Source organism: Engystomops pustulosus, chromosome 1 (assembly GCF_040894005.1).
Source record: "Engystomops pustulosus chromosome 1, aEngPut4.maternal, whole genome shotgun sequence".
Lineage (NCBI taxonomy): Eukaryota > Metazoa > Chordata > Amphibia > Anura > Leptodactylidae > Engystomops > Engystomops pustulosus.
In genome coordinates, this window is record NC_092411.1 from 92973832 (window position 1) to 92992855 (window position 19024).

General features: G+C 40.2%; 1 protein-coding gene across 2 annotated transcripts; it reads left to right on the forward strand.

Moving 5' to 3' along the window:
• Positions 1-2126: 2126 nt before the first annotated feature.
• On the forward strand, positions 2127-18506 carry FOXN4 (forkhead box N4). 2 transcript variants are annotated; one of them, XM_072147469.1, is made up of 10 exons: positions 2127-2257; positions 3799-3884; positions 12213-12376; positions 12462-12562; positions 12643-12753; positions 12948-13075; positions 13163-13259; positions 13983-14190; positions 14952-15323; positions 17280-18506. In XM_072147469.1, the coding sequence occupies exons 2-10, from the start codon at positions 3802-3804 to the stop codon at positions 17528-17530; spliced, it is 1515 nt and encodes a 504-aa protein (XP_072003570.1). In that variant the 5' UTR covers positions 2127-2257; positions 3799-3801; the 3' UTR covers positions 17531-18506. The 2 variants fall into 2 exon arrangements, with proteins under 2 accessions (XP_072003570.1, XP_072003561.1); XM_072147460.1 differs by lacking the exon at positions 2127-2257 and adding an exon at positions 2643-3178.
• The last annotated feature ends 518 nt before the right edge of the window (positions 18507-19024 follow it).

Sequence of the window (19024 nt, forward strand, 5' to 3'; positions counted from 1 at the left end):
ATTCTGAATAGAACAGTCATGTTTCTCCAGACTGCCAGTTAACCCCGCCTCCTTTTGATTAACAGTTCATATTTCTGCCTGAGCAGAAGATGTCCTCTCCCTGTCCACTTCCTGTCCTTAAAAGATGCTCTCCCTTTCACTGCATGCCGATTTTAGCAGTGAGCACTTTGTGGGAAACTGCAGATTTTTGTACCATTTCACACATTCTGCGATGGGCAGAGGCAACATAGTCAAAGGCAGAAAAAGTTTGGGGAACGATTTTACTGGTGAAAAGAGGCAGATTTAAGTTGGGACACCTGCACTGTGCTTTTCAACAAATACACAGTGAATGTTGAGTAGGGTTTATTGTGCCTGTTCTTGATGACAGGTTCCCTTTAAGAACTCTCATACATTATAATGGGTGAATTGTGGGAAAAAAACACTAGGACCTACAATGATTTTCAAATGCATAGATTGTTAGCTCTTGAGAGCAGGGCCCTCACTTCTACTGTTTCATATGACAATGTTATTAAAGGAAATTTATCACCAGGATGAAGTATTGTAAACCAAGCACACTGTCATACTGGTGTGTGCCCCCTCTGACAGAATCTGATCTTCTTTTAGCTTCTTATTCCCTGGCTTTAATGAGCCTGAGGGGCTCTGTGCTTCATAGGTGTCAATGGAGCGGGTAAGTCAGTATATATTTCAGCAGACCAGTATGTCAGTGCGGTTGCTTTACAAGCCTTAATCCTGATAGCAGATGTAATGTTATATATTATTTTGTTTGTACTCCATGATCGGTAATGTGCCGCAGAATATAAAGGTGCTATTGAAAATAAAGATAGCCCCTGTTCTAAACTGGAAAGAGATGAGTATGAGTAAGCTATTTTGTAATTTTAAAGCAGCCCTATTATAAAATGAAACTGATACTGATCTGTCACCAATAATTGTTTCATTTAAATTGATATTTTTGATATATTTAGATTTTTGTAAGAATAGTTACAAAGTCACAATTCCATATTTTTTCCTTAAAATGAACCTGTCACCAGGTTTTACCCCACCTAACTTCTGGACTCTCAGGTAGGGTATGAAATGTACTTCCCTCTTTTATGTAAAATATGACCATTTAACTAAGAATCTCCCACAGAGTCAGGCAAATATGACTCTTTTCATCCCATTTTCACATGAGATGAGTCAAGTTTTATGGTTGCAGGGGTGGTGTCACTTTTGAAGCCCCTATCTTGTGCTATACAGCACCTAGAAACATACTTTGTGTCATCTAATCTTTCAAATAACAGAAGCAGAGATATAGACAGATAAATACATACTTAGGAATGAAAGTTGTAGATAAAGATCCAATTTCCCCCTTTTTTAACAGTCCAGTTCTGTAGCCCACAGAACCGTAAGCTCGATAGGATCTGAAAGAGCTTGTTAAGTGACATTACCTCTGCAACCACTCAACCACGAAAATGCACTCATTTCATGTGAAAACAGGATGAGAAGAGTCATACTTGCCTGACTTTAGGGGAGATATTTTACAGGTAAATTGGTGAAATTTCACATAAAAGAGGGAATTCTGGAAAAGTCATTTCATACCCTACCTGAGGGAAATAGTGGCTTAGTGGGGTAAAATATGGTGACAGGCTCCTTTTAAATCCCAGTTCACAATTGTGTTTGAATCTCTCATTTTGTTTTACTAAAATTATAATAATGGAGGTCTAACTAATCCGTTAAAATGTCCATTGATTTCAATGTCCCTTTGGAACACTCTCCTTAGGCTCAGGCTATAAAAGTCCATTCAGCTGGCCCCTGGAAACATTATTTTGCTACTGCTTTGCTGTTTGTGACATCATACAGCAGTGTATGAACTCAGCCCTAGGTTGTGACAGGTGTGGGGGGTAGAGACTGGGTATTTTGCCAATACCTTGTGATATATCTATATGGGCCTATGCTGAAAAAAGACAAATACTATTAAAGGCTTATTTGTACATATATATTTGGGGAGATTTATCAGAAGTGTCTGAGGTAAAACTGTTCTTGTTGCACATGGCAACCAATCAGAGCTCAGCTTTCATTTTATATACAGCAGTGGGAAAATAAACGCTCAGCTCCGATTGGTTGCCATGTGTCTGCTCTCGGACACGTCTGATAAATCTCCCCATTGTACGTATGCCAGGTTCTGTACACTGTCTGGGTCTGCGGGCAGTACACTTCCTGAGGCGATACTGTAGATGCAGTCGGTGCGGTACCGGAGCGGTACAGAACAGCAGCAGTCACTGTAGGGAGACATAATTATTTGTTTGTTTTCCCTGTGGTGTATGGGCGCCTCCCGTCCCTCCCTTTCTCTCCCCCTCCTGCTGCCGCCTTCCCACCTGCATTTCCCGGGCTCGGGCGCGGGTCTTGCGGCGGGCATGGCTAGCGCGGGCCGGGCGGGCTCACTCACTCGCCAACGGCTGAGTGCAGACTGTGAGGAGACAGAGGAGGCGAGCAGGGCTGCGGCTCACACACCTGCGCTCTGCACACAACACTCTCAGGGAGCGACCTGCACGGCGGGCACACCGGACCGGTCCGCGAGCGCACACCCCCTCCACATCCCGAATTGGCCTGGCTCAACTGAAGTTTCAAAATCGCAACGGCTCTTTGTGGCAGTGGGCACGTACGAGGGGTGCTCTGACCCGTATATTGGAGGAGAACACCGGGAGCAAGAAGAAGGTTATGGAAGAAGCGGACGTCCTGCTTAGATGACAGCAGCTGCAGCCTTCCCCCCTGTGTTGCCCTGTGCGCCCACTTACAAAGTGCTGTATGATAACTGTCACCATAATACGTTGCTGACAGCATCTCCGTGCACTTATACCTCATGTGCCTTAACACGGCGATGACAGTGGCATAAACAGATGAAAAACCGCTTGGCCGTCGCAGGACATTCTCTAGTGGGCACAAAGGCGACCTGGTTGGGGGCAGGGGGTGAGAGAGAGCAGAGCAGGGAGCAGAACTCACTATGAGACACAAGTGGCCTCGCCTGCCCTTCTACTGACCCGAGGCCGCAGTGCGCATGCGCCGTGCTGGACAGCTCCTGAGAGGGAAATTTAAAAACGGTTTGGGGAGCAGATAGACACCACATTACAAAGAGGAGAGCAGCGCCAGGAGTACAGAGGTGCCCTGTGCCACCGCCACTGCGAGCACCACACAACAACATTAGGTACTGCTCAGCCTTGTCTTATATCTTCTCTGCTCATAGTGTGTCACCTAGCATCATGCATCCCAAGCATCTACCCATCCTGCTGCTGCATGCCTGCAACTGTGACATGCAAGGGTTAATCTACCTACCTCATATTTCATCTTTATTTATGTTCTATTCCTCTAATCTTCTATCTATCTCATATCTATCTATTTATCTATGTATCTTCTATCTATTTCATATCTATTTATCTATCACTCCCATATTTATCTATCTTATATCTATCCATCTATCCCATATATATACCTATCTACCTATCTACTTCATATCAATCATCTATGTAGCCTACCTATCTATTTATTGATCTATCTAATAGCTATCGATCTAGTTCATATCTATCTGTATTTATCTATGTATCGCCTATCTATATATCTGACATCTCTCTAATATCTGCCTATCTCATAGCTATCTCTCTATTTATCTATAATCTATCTATCTTACATCTCTCTAATATCTGTCTATCTCATAAATATCTCTCTATTTATCTATGTATATCTATCTATCTAATATCTGTCTATCTCATAGCTATCTATTTTATATCTATCTGACATTCCCTAACAACATATCCTTTTTTCTTAAAGGAAATGATAGACAGCGACATTTCAGGAATTATGTCTGGATTAATCAGGACATCAGAAGAAAATCGACCGCCCAGTCAAGAATACAGGTACTGAACTATAGTTTATTCTACCAAGTTCCTCAATTTCTAGCATCAGTGCTTTATAAAGTATCATAAGTGTGGTCATGTGGATTTGTATTTGAAATTATATTTGTACTGCGTGTCACTATATTTATCACTTTTATATTTGTATATGGTATTATATAGATTATTATGTTCTTTCTTATTTTCTTGACGATGATGGTGTGTGGTCTGCGCCAACATAGGGTGTAATAATAATAATCGTTATTTATATAGCGCTATCGTATTCCATAGCACTTGACAAATCATAGGGAACATATACAAATATAATACTACTTTACAGAGTATAAACAGGCATATGGAACAATAGGAGTGAGGGCCCTGCTCACAAGAGCTCACAGTCTATGAGGATGAAGGGGGTGACACAAGCGGTATAATGGTCCAGCCATTCTTTATAAGGGAAGAGAATAACATAATTAAATAAATAAAAATGCTGCTGTGTGAACCAGCCAACTTATATACAAAGTCCAAGGTCAATAGGACAGCAGAGAAGCCTGTAGCTTGGTATATATCTGGTGTTTGCTGGATAACAGACAGGAGGAAGACATAGGCTGAGTTAGCAAAGAATGAGTTAGAAGAAATCTAAGAAAAAGCGATTGAAGATCAGATCCCATTTTGACACTTACCCCAATCGTGAATATTTTTCAGGTAAAACATAAATGAGGAGGCCAAATTAAATTACTGGATTGCTCTGTCAGATAGTCAGGCAGTGGCTCTCTATGTAACTTTTTGTAATGCTATATAGTAAATGTAATTGCATAATACCTATTTGCAACCGAAATAAATAGTTTTTTGGTTCAGGATGAGATTAGCACCCCCTGGTGCATGAAAAGTAGAATACTGTAAATGTGGGCATTGCTTGGAGCATAACAGAGGCAACAGATCTGAGGTGCGTCTCAGGCAATTTTTGGAATAAAAAAACAACATTTCTGAGTATTTATTTTTGTAATAAAATGCAGTTGTCCCTTATAAATTGGTTGCGCCATGAGTAACATGTAGCTCATTATCTGACAACCTTGTTTGATGTGTGATTTTTCTGAACTTGATAAAGATCAATTGCTTTAAGTCTGCACACACCTATAAGGCGCCCTTAATGGGCAAACTCTCCATAAGGAGAACTCTTATAAGAAAAGAAATAGTTGACATAATAATAATTACTTTTATAGGGAATCAAGTATAAAATCTAGAATGAATAATATCACTGCTTTGTCTTATGGTATGTAAGCAATGTAGTGCACTTGTAGGTAAGGTAAAGGTAATGGCTTTGTGCACTTTGTAACTAATATTATAGTATTCTCCTACCGAATTAGAAATATTTTGTAGACCATCAACAAATACAACAATTTCATCCCATTGTTTAAACCATTTCTGAACACAGAATATGAAAATAGCTAAAAATAAATACAATTAAGAAAATAGACATATATTTCTTTTTAAATATTTAGTTTTTGTTATAATTGCAATAATCTTTAATATTTCATAGCTGCAGCTTTTCTTAATAACAGCACATGCTATTCTATGACGCATTGTAAAAACAAGTAGTTGTTAAAACTGCATTAAAATCACCTAATACAAAGAGTATGTGCATTTTTTTTAATGAGATCGTTCTTTATTAACTTCTCAGTCTTAATATGCAAATACACAGAAATACAAATTACAAAAGTGAAAGAAAAAGTAACCGTAGACTCCACCTAGCGGAGTGGAGAAGAACACCACAATCAGAATGATTCATAAGATATCTGATATATGCAGAAGTCTTACAGTAGTCACATAAAGCATCTGGATTTTATTACAATTTCATTTTTTTAGAGATTAAAATTGCAACTGCAGAGAATCAGACTTGAGGGAGTGTTGGGGAAGGGGCAGGGGGGGGTTATAGGTTGGAGGTTATGTCAAGATGTGCACTTATATTGCATGTAAAGCATCTGTATCACTGGAATTACTCTGTTATGCCACTTTGTGTGCAAAGAAACTGCATAAAAATACACAACACACCACAAGCAGTTTAACCCAAGCTTAGTTAATTAAATGGAAAAGAAAGTTTGGTTTCTACGTACAACAGGATTTGTGGTGTAATGTATGCACTTATGGTGATGATACTTTTGGTCCTTTTTGATTTATATAGTGTCTACAGTTTGGTTTGCCAGTCAATCATATTAGAGTTTTAGAGTTTAATTCTTTCTTAGACACTGTAGTCTGTTCACTGTAAACCGGTAGCCACCATTGTACTTCTCTTCCAGTAGTTGTGATTGCTCCTGAGAGAGCTGCGTAAATAATGGCAAGGTTTTTTCATGAGCCCTGACAGAGGAAAGAATAGAGCTGTCACTTTGTATGAGTGCTGTTTACACTCGCCCTGTCACTATGGCACATAACGGGATCCGAGGATCACTGCGGGGTTGCTCTACAGTCCCACATAACAGGGGGAAGAGAATGGCTCCCAATTAAAGAGAAGGCCTGTGTGAATTTGCCTCTGCGCGGGGATCTCTAGGAGAGCATCTTTAGGAGCAGTCAAAGCATATTTAGGGTATGACTATTCAAGCTTTAAATGATGTACGAGTGGTTTGTCCTAATAACTGCAATAACAAGCTCTAAATATCTTAAGTGGCATGAAAAGAGACTTGGTCTTTGTCCAACCGCAGCAAAATTGCTGGAATTGAGAAATACGCTCTACAGATGTTCATGGTTTGCCATTTACAACACAAAGTGAAAAGGGGGAATGCTGATGAGATGAATGTACTGGACTGAATAAGTAGGCGGCAGATATCTACAAAGATTTGACTGAAATTGTTAAGTTCAGTGGGAAACTCCATATAAGTATCGCATGAAACAATGAAACCTAGTGTGTTTGTTTTCTAGAAGCTGCACAGCAAATTTCCATACATTAAATAATATTGCACATACAAGGAAAATACTATAGAGAGGTGGTCAGACTAGTGCTGTTCATCTTCTATTAAAGAGAAGCTATTTTTATTGCACTATTGTTTTAGTTAATAATGTGTATATATAATCTTAAAACTATGCATTGTGCTGTCCCTCCAGCAGTTATTGGTAACACCCAGTTGTCAAGGAAATAGCAGAGTGATAACACAGTGATCCAGAATTGTTATTTCATGGGTAATACAAGAATTTACTGCTCATTTCATGGTATGAAAAGCATAACTGTAGGGTAGACATTGGCTGAATAATGTTTCTTGTTCTTCTCCGTAAACATAACCAACCATCCAAGTTGTTTCTATGGAGGAGAAAGTAAGAGGCTGTGTCTTATGATGTTACTTATTTCGCCAAACAATCTGACCAAAATTTAACGGAGACCAAAACTGGTGTTTCCTATGGCAGTGAGATGTTTCTAATTTATTACGAAAAATCTCTGGACCTCTGTGTTTTGGAAATGACAACACCAGTTAGAACTACCGTGGATGTGATCTATAATTTTTGTAGGTTGTAGGGGGGGGCGGCTGTCGGACGATCTGACTGATTCGGACTGAGCGCGGGATTTAACATTTAAATTGTGTCGCACTTACATGCACCGGAAAGAAGAAGATGAACTCTGGCGGACCTGAGTGGGGAGCGACACATGCAGGATATCTGGTGCACGCTCGTAGTGAATCGCGGCACAGTGCATCTTCGTCGGACAGTCTGGATTAGGGATGAGTAAATGTGCCCCATAACCTTACTGCTACTCTCTGCATCCTGATGGCTAAGAAATTTAACTAAATTTCTATATTAAATCAAACCACAAGTTTCCCAAGGACACAAGGGGTGGGTGCGGAGAGATGCAGTACCGATATTGGGGGAACATTCAGAGATAAAGATATTTTATGTTCTCAATTAAAATAGTAGGAGTAACTGCAAAGGTACAAGTGGACAAGTGTCAGAAGACTGTACTGATGGCAGATGTTACACAGCTTTGGGCCTAACACCAGCCTACCTAGTGCCCGTATGAGACCGTATATATGTGGTGTTTTTCATCTGTACGCAGCAAGTATGTTACCCGTATTTATACGCCCCCATAGACTTCTAAGGCCGAAATACAGGAGAAAATAGGACATGCTCTATATTGTGTATATGGAACGGTGTAAACAACAGCAATGTAAATGGTCCTATTGTCCATTGGAATAAATGTGGCCGTATGTAACCCGTTAAAAAAAATGTTACAGTACAGGTATGAGCCATTTTCATACATTCGTGTGAATGCAGCCTAATACTTCTTTGCTTAGGGTCCAGTGGGCAGTACTACTAACAGCTACTCTTGTATGCACACCAATACTAGTCTGGAACTTTTTGAGTAGGATCCCCCTGTTGACTCTGAAGCTTAGAATGATAGGAGGAGATTGGAAAGTTTCTCCCCAATGGAGGGCCATGGCACATGTGTGATCAGCACTCCATATGGGGCTGCAGTACCATCAAAGTAAGTGGGGTAACAGGAGGCCTTTAGGTTCCCACTTCTGCTGAACCCTGGGAGTCCAACCACTGTGATCAGACATACGTTACTTTTGAAGAACAAACCCTTTTAATTGAATAAATTATGAGTTATATCTAATTTATTTTTTTTACAAAACTATGCCTCTTACATGCTGCTGGCAGCATTTTCTATGTGACAGGTCCCCTTTAAATAATATCCAACCAACAGCAATGTTCATAAACTTGCAGACTTGTATTGGTCATGTATGTTCTGTATGCTTTTTATCATAATAAGGAGAAAAATCACCCGATACCTCTGCTACTGTTTCTCCCATATCTGACAATATGGAGTCATAACCAATATTGTTTCATCTAATCACCAGTCAGTGCTTACCTTGTTTCATCCTGGCAGATTCATTACATTGGGACTACCCTAATTCCCACACCTACAAAGTGACTGTGCCAAGCAGAATAGTATTGTTGGGACAGACTTATTCCCATCTGAATCCCAATGTTCTGGGCTGAAAGAAAAAAGGTCCTAACTCCATCCCATTATTAATGGAACTAATTGATGTCTGCCGACTAAACTTGTGATAATATTATCTGCCTTGTGGATTTGTGTGTTAATAGGGGTCTTTGCTGCGTTAGGCCGCATTTACACCAGTCACTTACCAATACAATGATAGCCCTTATAATTCATTGCTATATCATACATTGTTGATCTTTTTATGGAGAGAAGTGTTACAATTGTTTGTAAAAAAAACAAAAAACCTTTGTTGTGTGTAAAGGGTTCTTCAGGCAATCCTCAAGGGAGAGTTTCCTGTATTTATCTGTTCAAGATCTGCATTATTCACAATCCAAAACTTAAAGGGGTGTCACAAAAGACTCCCCTGAGGCCTGCCGTAAGTCGCATTAGAATTGGCGCTGACTAGAAGTGAGGACTCGTGGTGAATGTTTAGAAGAGAAGACACAGCTGGACAGGGGGATGCACCAGTAGTCTGAGAAAAGCGTTCTGTCAGATAGATCGGTATTTGCAGGTTACTTACATACTGAGAAAGTGTTTCTGGTTTAGAGAGCTTGGCCAATTCTTGTAATATGCCGTGGCCTGTACAGAGATATAACTGACTAAGAGACTGTGTTATTTCAGGCCAGTGAATTCTAAATTAAACAACAATAGGCCTATATACATCCCCCATAGACGGCAATCTTTTCTCGGCATACGGCGCCGTGCGTCATATTTCCCTATGGTGAGGCTCATCCTCTCCCCGGCGCCGCTGTGTGCCGCCAGGCAACGGCAGTGTGAATGTAGCTTAATATAGATTGAGATTGTCCTTATAGCTGTACCAGAATTTCACATAAGTGAGACATATTCAATATAGTGATAATGTCATGTACTGCAATGTGAGTTATGCATTTGTGGCAGTATTTCTCTTATGGATGATAAGAGAGCTGAGATTATGTGTTGTAATGCATGTGTCTGATGTAATATAGTGATATAGTGATATCATACTAAGTGATATCATCTTAAGTAAAGTGTCAGGCAACAAGAAAATTAGTCATTACTATAATGTGAAAAACAGGCAGATTCTCCAATTTACCTTAAATGAAAGAAACTAAAAGGGGGTGTTAGTGCCAACGCCGAACAAATCCAGGAACCAAAGTTCAAATCACTCCTTTATTTTGTGGTCTATCTATTAAAAATGTAATGAGACAATAAAACAGCCCAACTGTCTACTACTTATGTTTACAGCTACTGGAACCCTGAACGTCTATATTTAAGCTTTGTATAGTGTAGGCCAGTGGTGGCACCCAGAACCCTCTCTGTGGCCATCCAGGCCATTGCACCAATCTTCCTGCAGTCTCAGGCAACATAGGAGATGATGCTCTCAGTGTTATGTTAAAGTGACACATCCTTTTCTGCCTGGGACTACAGGAAGAGTGAGAAGGTGTGGAGAAGCTACAATGATAGTCCAAATTTGCCCTCCTTCTTTTAACTTAGTTTGTGTCCTCAAGAGGCCGATATGATTGAAAGTTGTCAAAGTAATGGAAGCAATAAGTTACTGCTTAACTTTCTGTGTTGGTACTTTGCAATAAATAAGTGGGTTTTGGGTTGCAGTTTTATTTATAAAATCGTTATGTGATTTTTATTTTTAATTTGTATTCTGTATACATTAATAAATTAGTAAATTATGTATACTTCTAGCACCTCTATAGCAAATCACACCTATACACATAATAAAAGCTAGATGTGTAATACAAACTTGGTTAACAGTTTTCTTTTTACAAGCTGGATTCCATTGCTGGATGTGATGCTTATTACATGACATTTCCTGGCATGAAACCTAGTTTATTGACTTGTACCTAGACATTGGTGCTGCATATTGTACATAGAAGCCATTACAAATACCTACTGTAGAGAGACTTTTTGTTTAAAAATGCTTTACATATATTACATATTTTACTATTTGGCTTTTGCTTATATTGGACAATGATTGGATGGAAGGATCACCCATTTAAAAGCCCTAAATGTCTATGGTGGGGATGGGATATTTTATCGAAATTCCATTTTTTCTTGCTTTAGCTTTCCCCCATAAACATTATTAACAAATATGCAGCAAAATTAATTCAAAACTGCTGAGGTGTAAAATGTATATATATTTCCTGCTTTATATACCCATCTGCCTTTATATAAGTTTGGCGTGGATGATCTGGGTAGCTGGTATGTATGTATAATGTGGACAAGGGCACTGGTCTGCAATGTATGATGTATGTCATTACCCCTGTAATAAATAGAGGATGGTTCATTTTTCATTCACAGCTGAACAGCTGCCTTTCTCACTCTGATCTCAGGGCCAAAGGGCTCTGGGCACCTGGGTTGCAGTCTGAGTGATTTGGCAATTTGTTTCCAAGATAAAATGGCATTCTTTACTAAATGAAAAATGTTGTACAGGACTAAGACAGGTTCATAGCTGAATTCTGCTGTGGTGAGATTACGATATGATATAGTTTTTGGTCCTAGGCGCTGCCCAGTGCATTTAATGTGAATGTTAACATGTTCCTTAACAGTGTTTTACAATCCTGGAAGGAGGTTTGCCACATGACAGGAGGCATTTGCACAGGGTTTTGACTCTTAACACCCCTTATTCGACCTTTCGATTTAAAATAAGGAAAAATCACAAGCCTGTTCTTTCAGGCCAGTAGGCACCAGGCGGGTGGCAGATGGCAAGTTTTTGTGCGTTACTTGTCTGCTGTCATTCAGCTAGATTAATGCAGGGTCTGTGTAGAGGGGTAAAGGAGAGGGGGAGGAAGATGAAAAAGAGAAACAATTAACCTAAAAACAAAACAATGGAGACACGTGTCAGTCGGCTCTAGCCGTTTGTGGACACAATAGGCAATCATCTTTCAATAACAGAACCAACTGTTGCAACCCAGCCGGGCCTGCCCAGCTTTCAAATCATTTCGTTTGATCCTGTTTGTTTATGATTCAGCCAATAGGAGAGCTGGAATAAAGGTCAGCTGAGCCCTTTCTCCCCGTCACCCCACAAAATTGCAAAGGGATATTATGAGCATGAATGGTAAAGCATGCTGTTCTGATACAAAAGCAGCTTCAGCACAGACTAGGCAAAATGCAAACACTGTACAGAGCTCAGCGCATGGCACCTAATAGAGGCCGGGAGTGTGTCATTAATAAACCTATTCATTTTACTTGTGTTACACCAGAAATGATATACTATTATATGCTTACTATACTGGGTATTTTCTTTTTTGGGAAGGTAATTGCATTTCCAGAAATAATTACATTCATTTCAGTGACCATAAAGAGAACATAATGCAGTGATTTTGTGTTTTTCGTGGAGGATTTTTTTTTCTCATCTATAATATTAATACTTTCAGGCTTGTGCCCTCTGACCCCTCCCAAATGCGAGATGATGATCTTCCCAGTGACTTACAGTCTTTATCGTGGCTGACCTCTGTGGATGTGCCCAGGTTACAGCAAATGACCAGTGGAAGGATGGAGTACAGCATGAACGCGCAGAACATAGTGATACAGCAGCAGGGTAGGATATCTGCTCAGTGCATATAGGTTTACTGCACTTCTCCTAGTCAAGGTATTTGCCTAATCATACATGTTCTCACCCATAGGTCAACTCTCAAATACCATCTCTGGCCAAATGATTCATATTCCAGCAAGTATGCATCAAGGCATTGTGGGTCTTAACACCATGGCCTCCCATGTTTCCAATGTAAGTGGCTTGACAAATTATATATAAAAACATTTTCATAGGGGAAGAGAAAATTCACTAACTTGTCTTCTTCTTCACAGATGAGCCAGTACACTATGAGTGGACATCAGTCTCCAGGCCTTCAGTCAGCGCAGCCTATGTATCAGTCTCATCCCCAGCAGGTGTATGCTCTGTCTCAGGGTTCCCAGCAGGTAAACCACTGTGCATGTGCTGTAGTACAGTAAATATAGCATTAACCCTTTTTTTCCCAGAGCACATTTTCACATTTAGGAATCCCGTGGAGCGTTTTGTTTAGGGGATTTATCAGCAGAGAACTGATTGGAGAGGGAAGCGAATGTATATATTTTAGTCTCTTATCGTTTTTGTGTTATGTTTTTCACTCTAGTGTTCTCCTGCTGGGATATTTAATAACTCCTACAGGGCGCAGCCTCCATATTCTCAAGCACGACTGGCCACTCATTCTGCACAGGAACTACACCATAAGAATTACCCTAAGCCTATATATTCATACAGGTTAGTTTCTCATTTCTGGACAGATACTTAAAAACCTGGAGTTTTGTGAAATGACGATCATAGTCACTATTTACTGCTTTGTTACAGCTGCCTTATTGCAATGGCCTTAAAAAACAGCAAGACTGGCAGTCTGCCTGTGAGTGAAATCTACAGCTTCATGAAGGAGCACTTTCCTTATTTCAAGGTAAGTACAAGGTCCAACAGTGGTATGTAGGATTGCATCCCTGTATGCACTTATCCACCCTTCACCTAGATGGGCACCATCTCCAGACTATACTAAGTTTTCATTCCTCCATGGCTGTTACAACAAGCCTCACTTTCATAATCAGTGTAACATTATTGCTTGGGTCAATAGGTAAAAATGTTGTGCCAACTATTTAAGTTATCCACTATCCACAGGATAGTGATTGTCGAGGGTCCAAATGCTGGGACCCACAGCAATGTGGAGAATGGAACTCCCATTCTCACTAATGTGTAGAACAGCAGGGCAAGCAGGCATCCTACCGATTCATTCACTAGTATGGGAATGTCAGAAATTGCGGAGCACATCTCTCAGCTATCTCTGGCACTCCTGAAGACAGTGAATGAAAGTTTCTGACACTCCCATACTATTGAATGGAGTAGCAGGATGCATCTCCTACTGCTGCTGCACACATTACCAAGAATGGGATCCACATTCTCTGGATTGCTGGGGGTCCCACATGTCACACCCTCACCTTGTTATCCCCCATCCTGTGGTACAACCCCTCAATGGAGGGGAGCATCTTATATTTATTTCCCAGAATTTGAAATGTTTGGCCACCACACAAGCCACTACTGAACTTTGTATGCCACAGCTTACCCGAATATATATTCCACAATGTAGTCTGCTACGGGACATTCACGATTTGGTCCTTTTCCTTTCCAGACAGCACCTGACGGCTGGAAGAATTCAGTGAGACACAACCTGTCCCTGAACAAATGTTTTGAAAAAGTGGAGAATAAATTGAGTGGATCTTCTCGCAAAGGATGTCTATGGGCATTAAATCCTGCAAAAATAGAGAAGATGGAAGAGGAGATGCAAAAATGGAAAAGGAAAGATCTACCAGCTATTCGTAGGAGCATGGCAAATCCAGGTAAGCAGGCACTTACTAAATGGTAAGAGCAAATGGTATGAACCTGCCTAGAATCTTTCAGAATGTTACATTAGCCTTATAGGGTCTATACAGAAGAATCACTCTTTTCCAGAAACTGCACCACGCAGCCCAGCTGCGGGCTTAGATGCAATAACATGCAATGGGGCAGATTTACCAAGCTGTCTGAAAGTCAGAATATTTCTAGTTGACCATGGCAACTGATCACAGCTCCCCTTTAAAATATTCATGAGCACGGGTAAAATGAAAGCTTAGCTGTGATTGGTTGCCATGAGCAACTAAGAAAATGTTTACTTTATACAGCTTGATAAATCTGCCCCATAGTGTGTGTAGGTGTGAAACTTATTTAGAGACAGCAGCCATGTTGATAACAATAATAATGTAAAACCCTTTTAGTTTATCTGTGGTACCTCAAACTGGGTTTTACACACTAAGGCAACCGCACACATCAGCAACTCTGTCCACCTGCTTGGCCCAATGATCACACAAATTTGCAGGTAAACTGGATTGTTAAACATAAATATATGTAGTCCTCATCGGTGTGCAGGGTTAATAAAGTGTGCTTGCTACACTGTTAAAACCCAACCTCAAAGCCAAAATTGTGCTCATCTATGGTTGCTCTTAAAGAGCTCAAAGTTATTCTGTTACATGGCAGTCAATGGCAGGTGTCTACTGTATAATAGATATCTATAAAGGCACTTATTTTATTCTTCCAGAAATGATTGTTATCTAATTTATTATAGATGAATTGGACAAACTCATTATGGACAGGCCTGAAAACTGCAAAGCTCCAAGCAAGTTGGGAACCTCAGAACTGCCAGTAATGACAAATATTGGAAGTATCCCTATTCAGCAAGTTCAACCACATTCGGTCATGACACTATCGTTACAATCCATTCCTTTACACCATCAAATTCAGACTCAAGCTAGGATTGCATCAAGTTCTCCTGCACCAGCCCAAAGCCCTCCTGTTCATGTTGTACCAGACATGACTCGGAGTCCACTGCACCATCATATAATAAGTAGGGGGGCTACTGACTTCCTCAGCATTACCTCAGACATGAACACAGAGGTGGATTCTATTGACCCAAGCATCATGGATTTTGCTCTTCAAGGTAGGATTTTAGTCTAAATAAATTGTCAGGACGGATTTAGACTTATAGTAACTCACATTCTTCTAGTTATTAAAGGGAACCTGTCATAAAGGGTTAGGCACAGAGAAAAACTGAGATCAAGCTATTATCTAGGATAAGGAAAGGATCACCATGTTCTTCTAGGGATCTAGCATTACACAGAAAATAACTTTGAACGCTGTCAACAAATGACTTTCAAATGAAGAAAGTATTCTCTTGGTTTCATTGATGTTCCAGGTACTTCATACTGCTGGCACATGTCCTGGGTGGCAGCTGCTAAATGTAATTTATGATATGCAATAGTTCTGTATGGAGGAGAGGTAAACCCAGCTTAACTCTTTTCCACCACTGTGACTATTAAGTGGTTATTGTTTACAGCGTTTAAGGCCTTTATCTGCATAAAGATGAAGATCTTGTCACCTTCCGGGATAACTTGCTGGTATAAGTTTGAGGGGCTAGATCCTTATTACAGGTTCTCTGTTATGGGGAAGAATCTGAAGGCCCCCTGATAGATATTTATCTAAAGTACAAAAGCCCCGGATGCTGTTTGCCCCCAGTGCACGGAGGAGAGAGCTGACGGACGGCATATGTTTTGGTCATGTGTTGCCTTACAGAGTTTGTGGAAAGAAGCAGAAGATTTGATAGAGTGTATAAGATAAGGATATTATAGCTAGGCATTGGCTAGATGAAGGCCCCCCCCCCCCCCCCAGGGTTGGGAAAGATGGTACTTGGACTATCTGGAGATGGAGATGGAAGTTTATCAGAAGAGGGGAAATATTAAAAAATTAAAGAAACAGTGGTCTGGCTGGGTGGAGTTTCCGGGGCTGGCGACTGAGGAGTTGCTGAGAGGTTGGTTTATGCTGAATCTGAGGATGGTATTGGGGTTGTAATGGGGGCATCTCTTTACTCGAGGTTGTACAATATGTGCTAGGACCATGGTAGATCAAGTGGGAGGTTGGGAGGCAGACCAAGGAGGTTTGGGGGAGGGTGGTTGGGTGATGTTATATCTATCTGTCTGTATTAGTATGTGCTGGTAACATTTTGTATTGGACAATGTCCTCTTTTTATTTTTCTGACTATCTCTGTTATCAGTAAAAGCAACAAAAGTTTTCTGCTTTAAAAAAAAAAAAATAAAATACGAATGTCCCAACAGCACAACACTAGATTGTCTACAGTGGGGTGCACACTAAATGGGCCCTCCAAATTAAAAGTAGAAAAAAAGCTAAATAAAAGTGGAAAAAGTGGTCCTTTTATTCCATAATAGTCAAGGTTTCTCTGCAAGCCTTTCTCAAACATTTTCTACTATTATCTATCTATATTTTTAATTTTACTTCTAATACAGTGTTCGGCCTCTTGCACATGACCGTGTGCATATTGCAGGCCGCAAACAATGGGCTGTGTGCTGTTGTTTGCAGCATGTAGGACATCAGCCAGGAATAGGACTTGCTCTGTAATTTGTGGTACAGTCAGTCAATACATTCGCGGTGACACATGATGCATTCACCGTGACTGATAGCGTAACGCAGTGCAAAGCCAGATTAATGGCTTGCAGCTTTTTTTAAAGAGTTGCATAGTTCCAGTCCCCCGCTGGCGTTTCTATGCATTTTGCTACTTTTTGAAAAAAAAAATCCCAGCAAGTGGAGCATAGGAACATTTATTAAAGGGCCATACATGTAATACTGATTGAAAGAACTCAAACAGAATAAACTATTTATTTAGGGTCACTAATATGCCCAATGAGTATAAAGAAATATGTCCATAAAGTTAAAATATAGCAGGATATCAGGCAGGCAGGATATGAGATGTAATTCTCACCAAAAATATATAATGTAGCTAGTGCAGCATTCCTAGGCATGACAGTGATAAGTCTATTGTAATGATACTAATAACATGAATTATTTCCGCAATTACCTACCAATAATATATTTGTTTCCCTAGGTAACATCTGGGAAGACATGAAGGATGACAGCTTCAGTCTGGACACATTGGCAGCATTCAGCAACTCTCCTCTGCAGCTGTCAGACTGTGATTTGGGGACCATAGGGCTGACACCAGTGTCTAGTAGCAGTGACCACTCCTTTACAGACTTCCAAGTCACTAGCCTTTATACTACATATGCCAATTTGGACAATTCCACATCCTCCCAGTGTGTGACGGGACAGGGTAATAAACCAATTGCTCTGCTGTAGATCTGCCAGAGACAGTATATGCACCAGAACCAAAATGACTGGGAACAGAATGTGAAAGTGAACACAGTTTGCACCTGAAAGACGACTGTCCACCTTTCCAGTGCTGCCTTGTTAATCTGGTTTTGCATTTTTGACAATTTGCATATCTTCCGTCTATTTTCTTACACTAATCTTTCTTCTTTTAAGTAAAAAGAACAAAAACACCTATTTTTGGGTATAGAGGTTTTTAAAATATCAGGGTCTATTTTCTCTACTTTCCAATATAGACATTTCTTCTGATCACCTACTGTGAATGGCTCTATAGCATTGACCGCACAGACTTCAGATATGACATTTAACCCTGCGCTGAGCCTTAAGTGCTGCACTGTGGCCAGTAAAAGAGCGAGACTGTGATATCAATAATGCAATATTGATAACTATTGTTTCCATTTCATGTTGTGCTCCAAGAACTATGGAATGTATCACTATACAGTTGTGATTCCTGCATACATGTAAAGGTATGTAGCACTGAGCTGTGTCACACTGTAGTCTAACTGTGAGTATATACAATGAAGAAGAAATTATTGCACCCACCTTACTCAAAGGAATAGATTTTCTTTTTTACTAGGGAAATAATTAATTGTACCGCTATTGCACTAAAATCAATATTATGCTGCGCTTTTATTAGAAATAGGTCTCAAGCACACGTACTGTGCACAGGGGGATTTACAGCAGCATAATGCAAGTCATCAATTTTTACATTTATTTTTTCTTTTGGATTTGTAATGTTACAGAGAAAAAAAAACTTTGTATGCAAAATCACAGATATGTATACATACAGTAAGACCCCTGTACGACAGTAATAAAACCGTGTGTAAGGACTAAACTGGATCAAACAGCAGAGTAAATTTCTCCCAATGCTGAGAAGAACCAATTTTACTAGTTGCTGCCTTATGTGTTGCTCCATCTTTTTAATTTTTTTGATAGCTACATCTGAAGATTTGGCACATCAGCTTCACAATGTATAAAAATGTTTAACACCTCGTGAGTTATATGTGTAGTGTAAGTTGCCAACAAGCAACTCTTACCAAAACCTCTACCTGTACCAATGTATTCACTTGACACACAGCTCACAGATGCTGGGACACAGTTACCAAAAATCACAAAAGGTATAAGCAATTGTGTTGATCCAATTAAAACTGTATTTTATTGCACACTTTAGGTCAGATTAGGTCACACGTGTTAAGTTATAATAGGCTTTATGCTACGCGCATACAGCAGTTGTATTTGTCCATATGCTATCTATTGATTCAAGGGATAGCACACAGACAAATACATTTCTATGGGTTCATGTTCACGGCTGTGGTTTCCATGGCCGTGTGTGTGAGCTAGGTCATGTTAGCTGCTCGGCAGTCTTTTCTACTGTCAGCGGACTGTGAGTGGACCTCACACATCAATGACACAGGGGCCACAAACAATGGACTGTGGAGTTATTATTTGCACACATTCATGTGC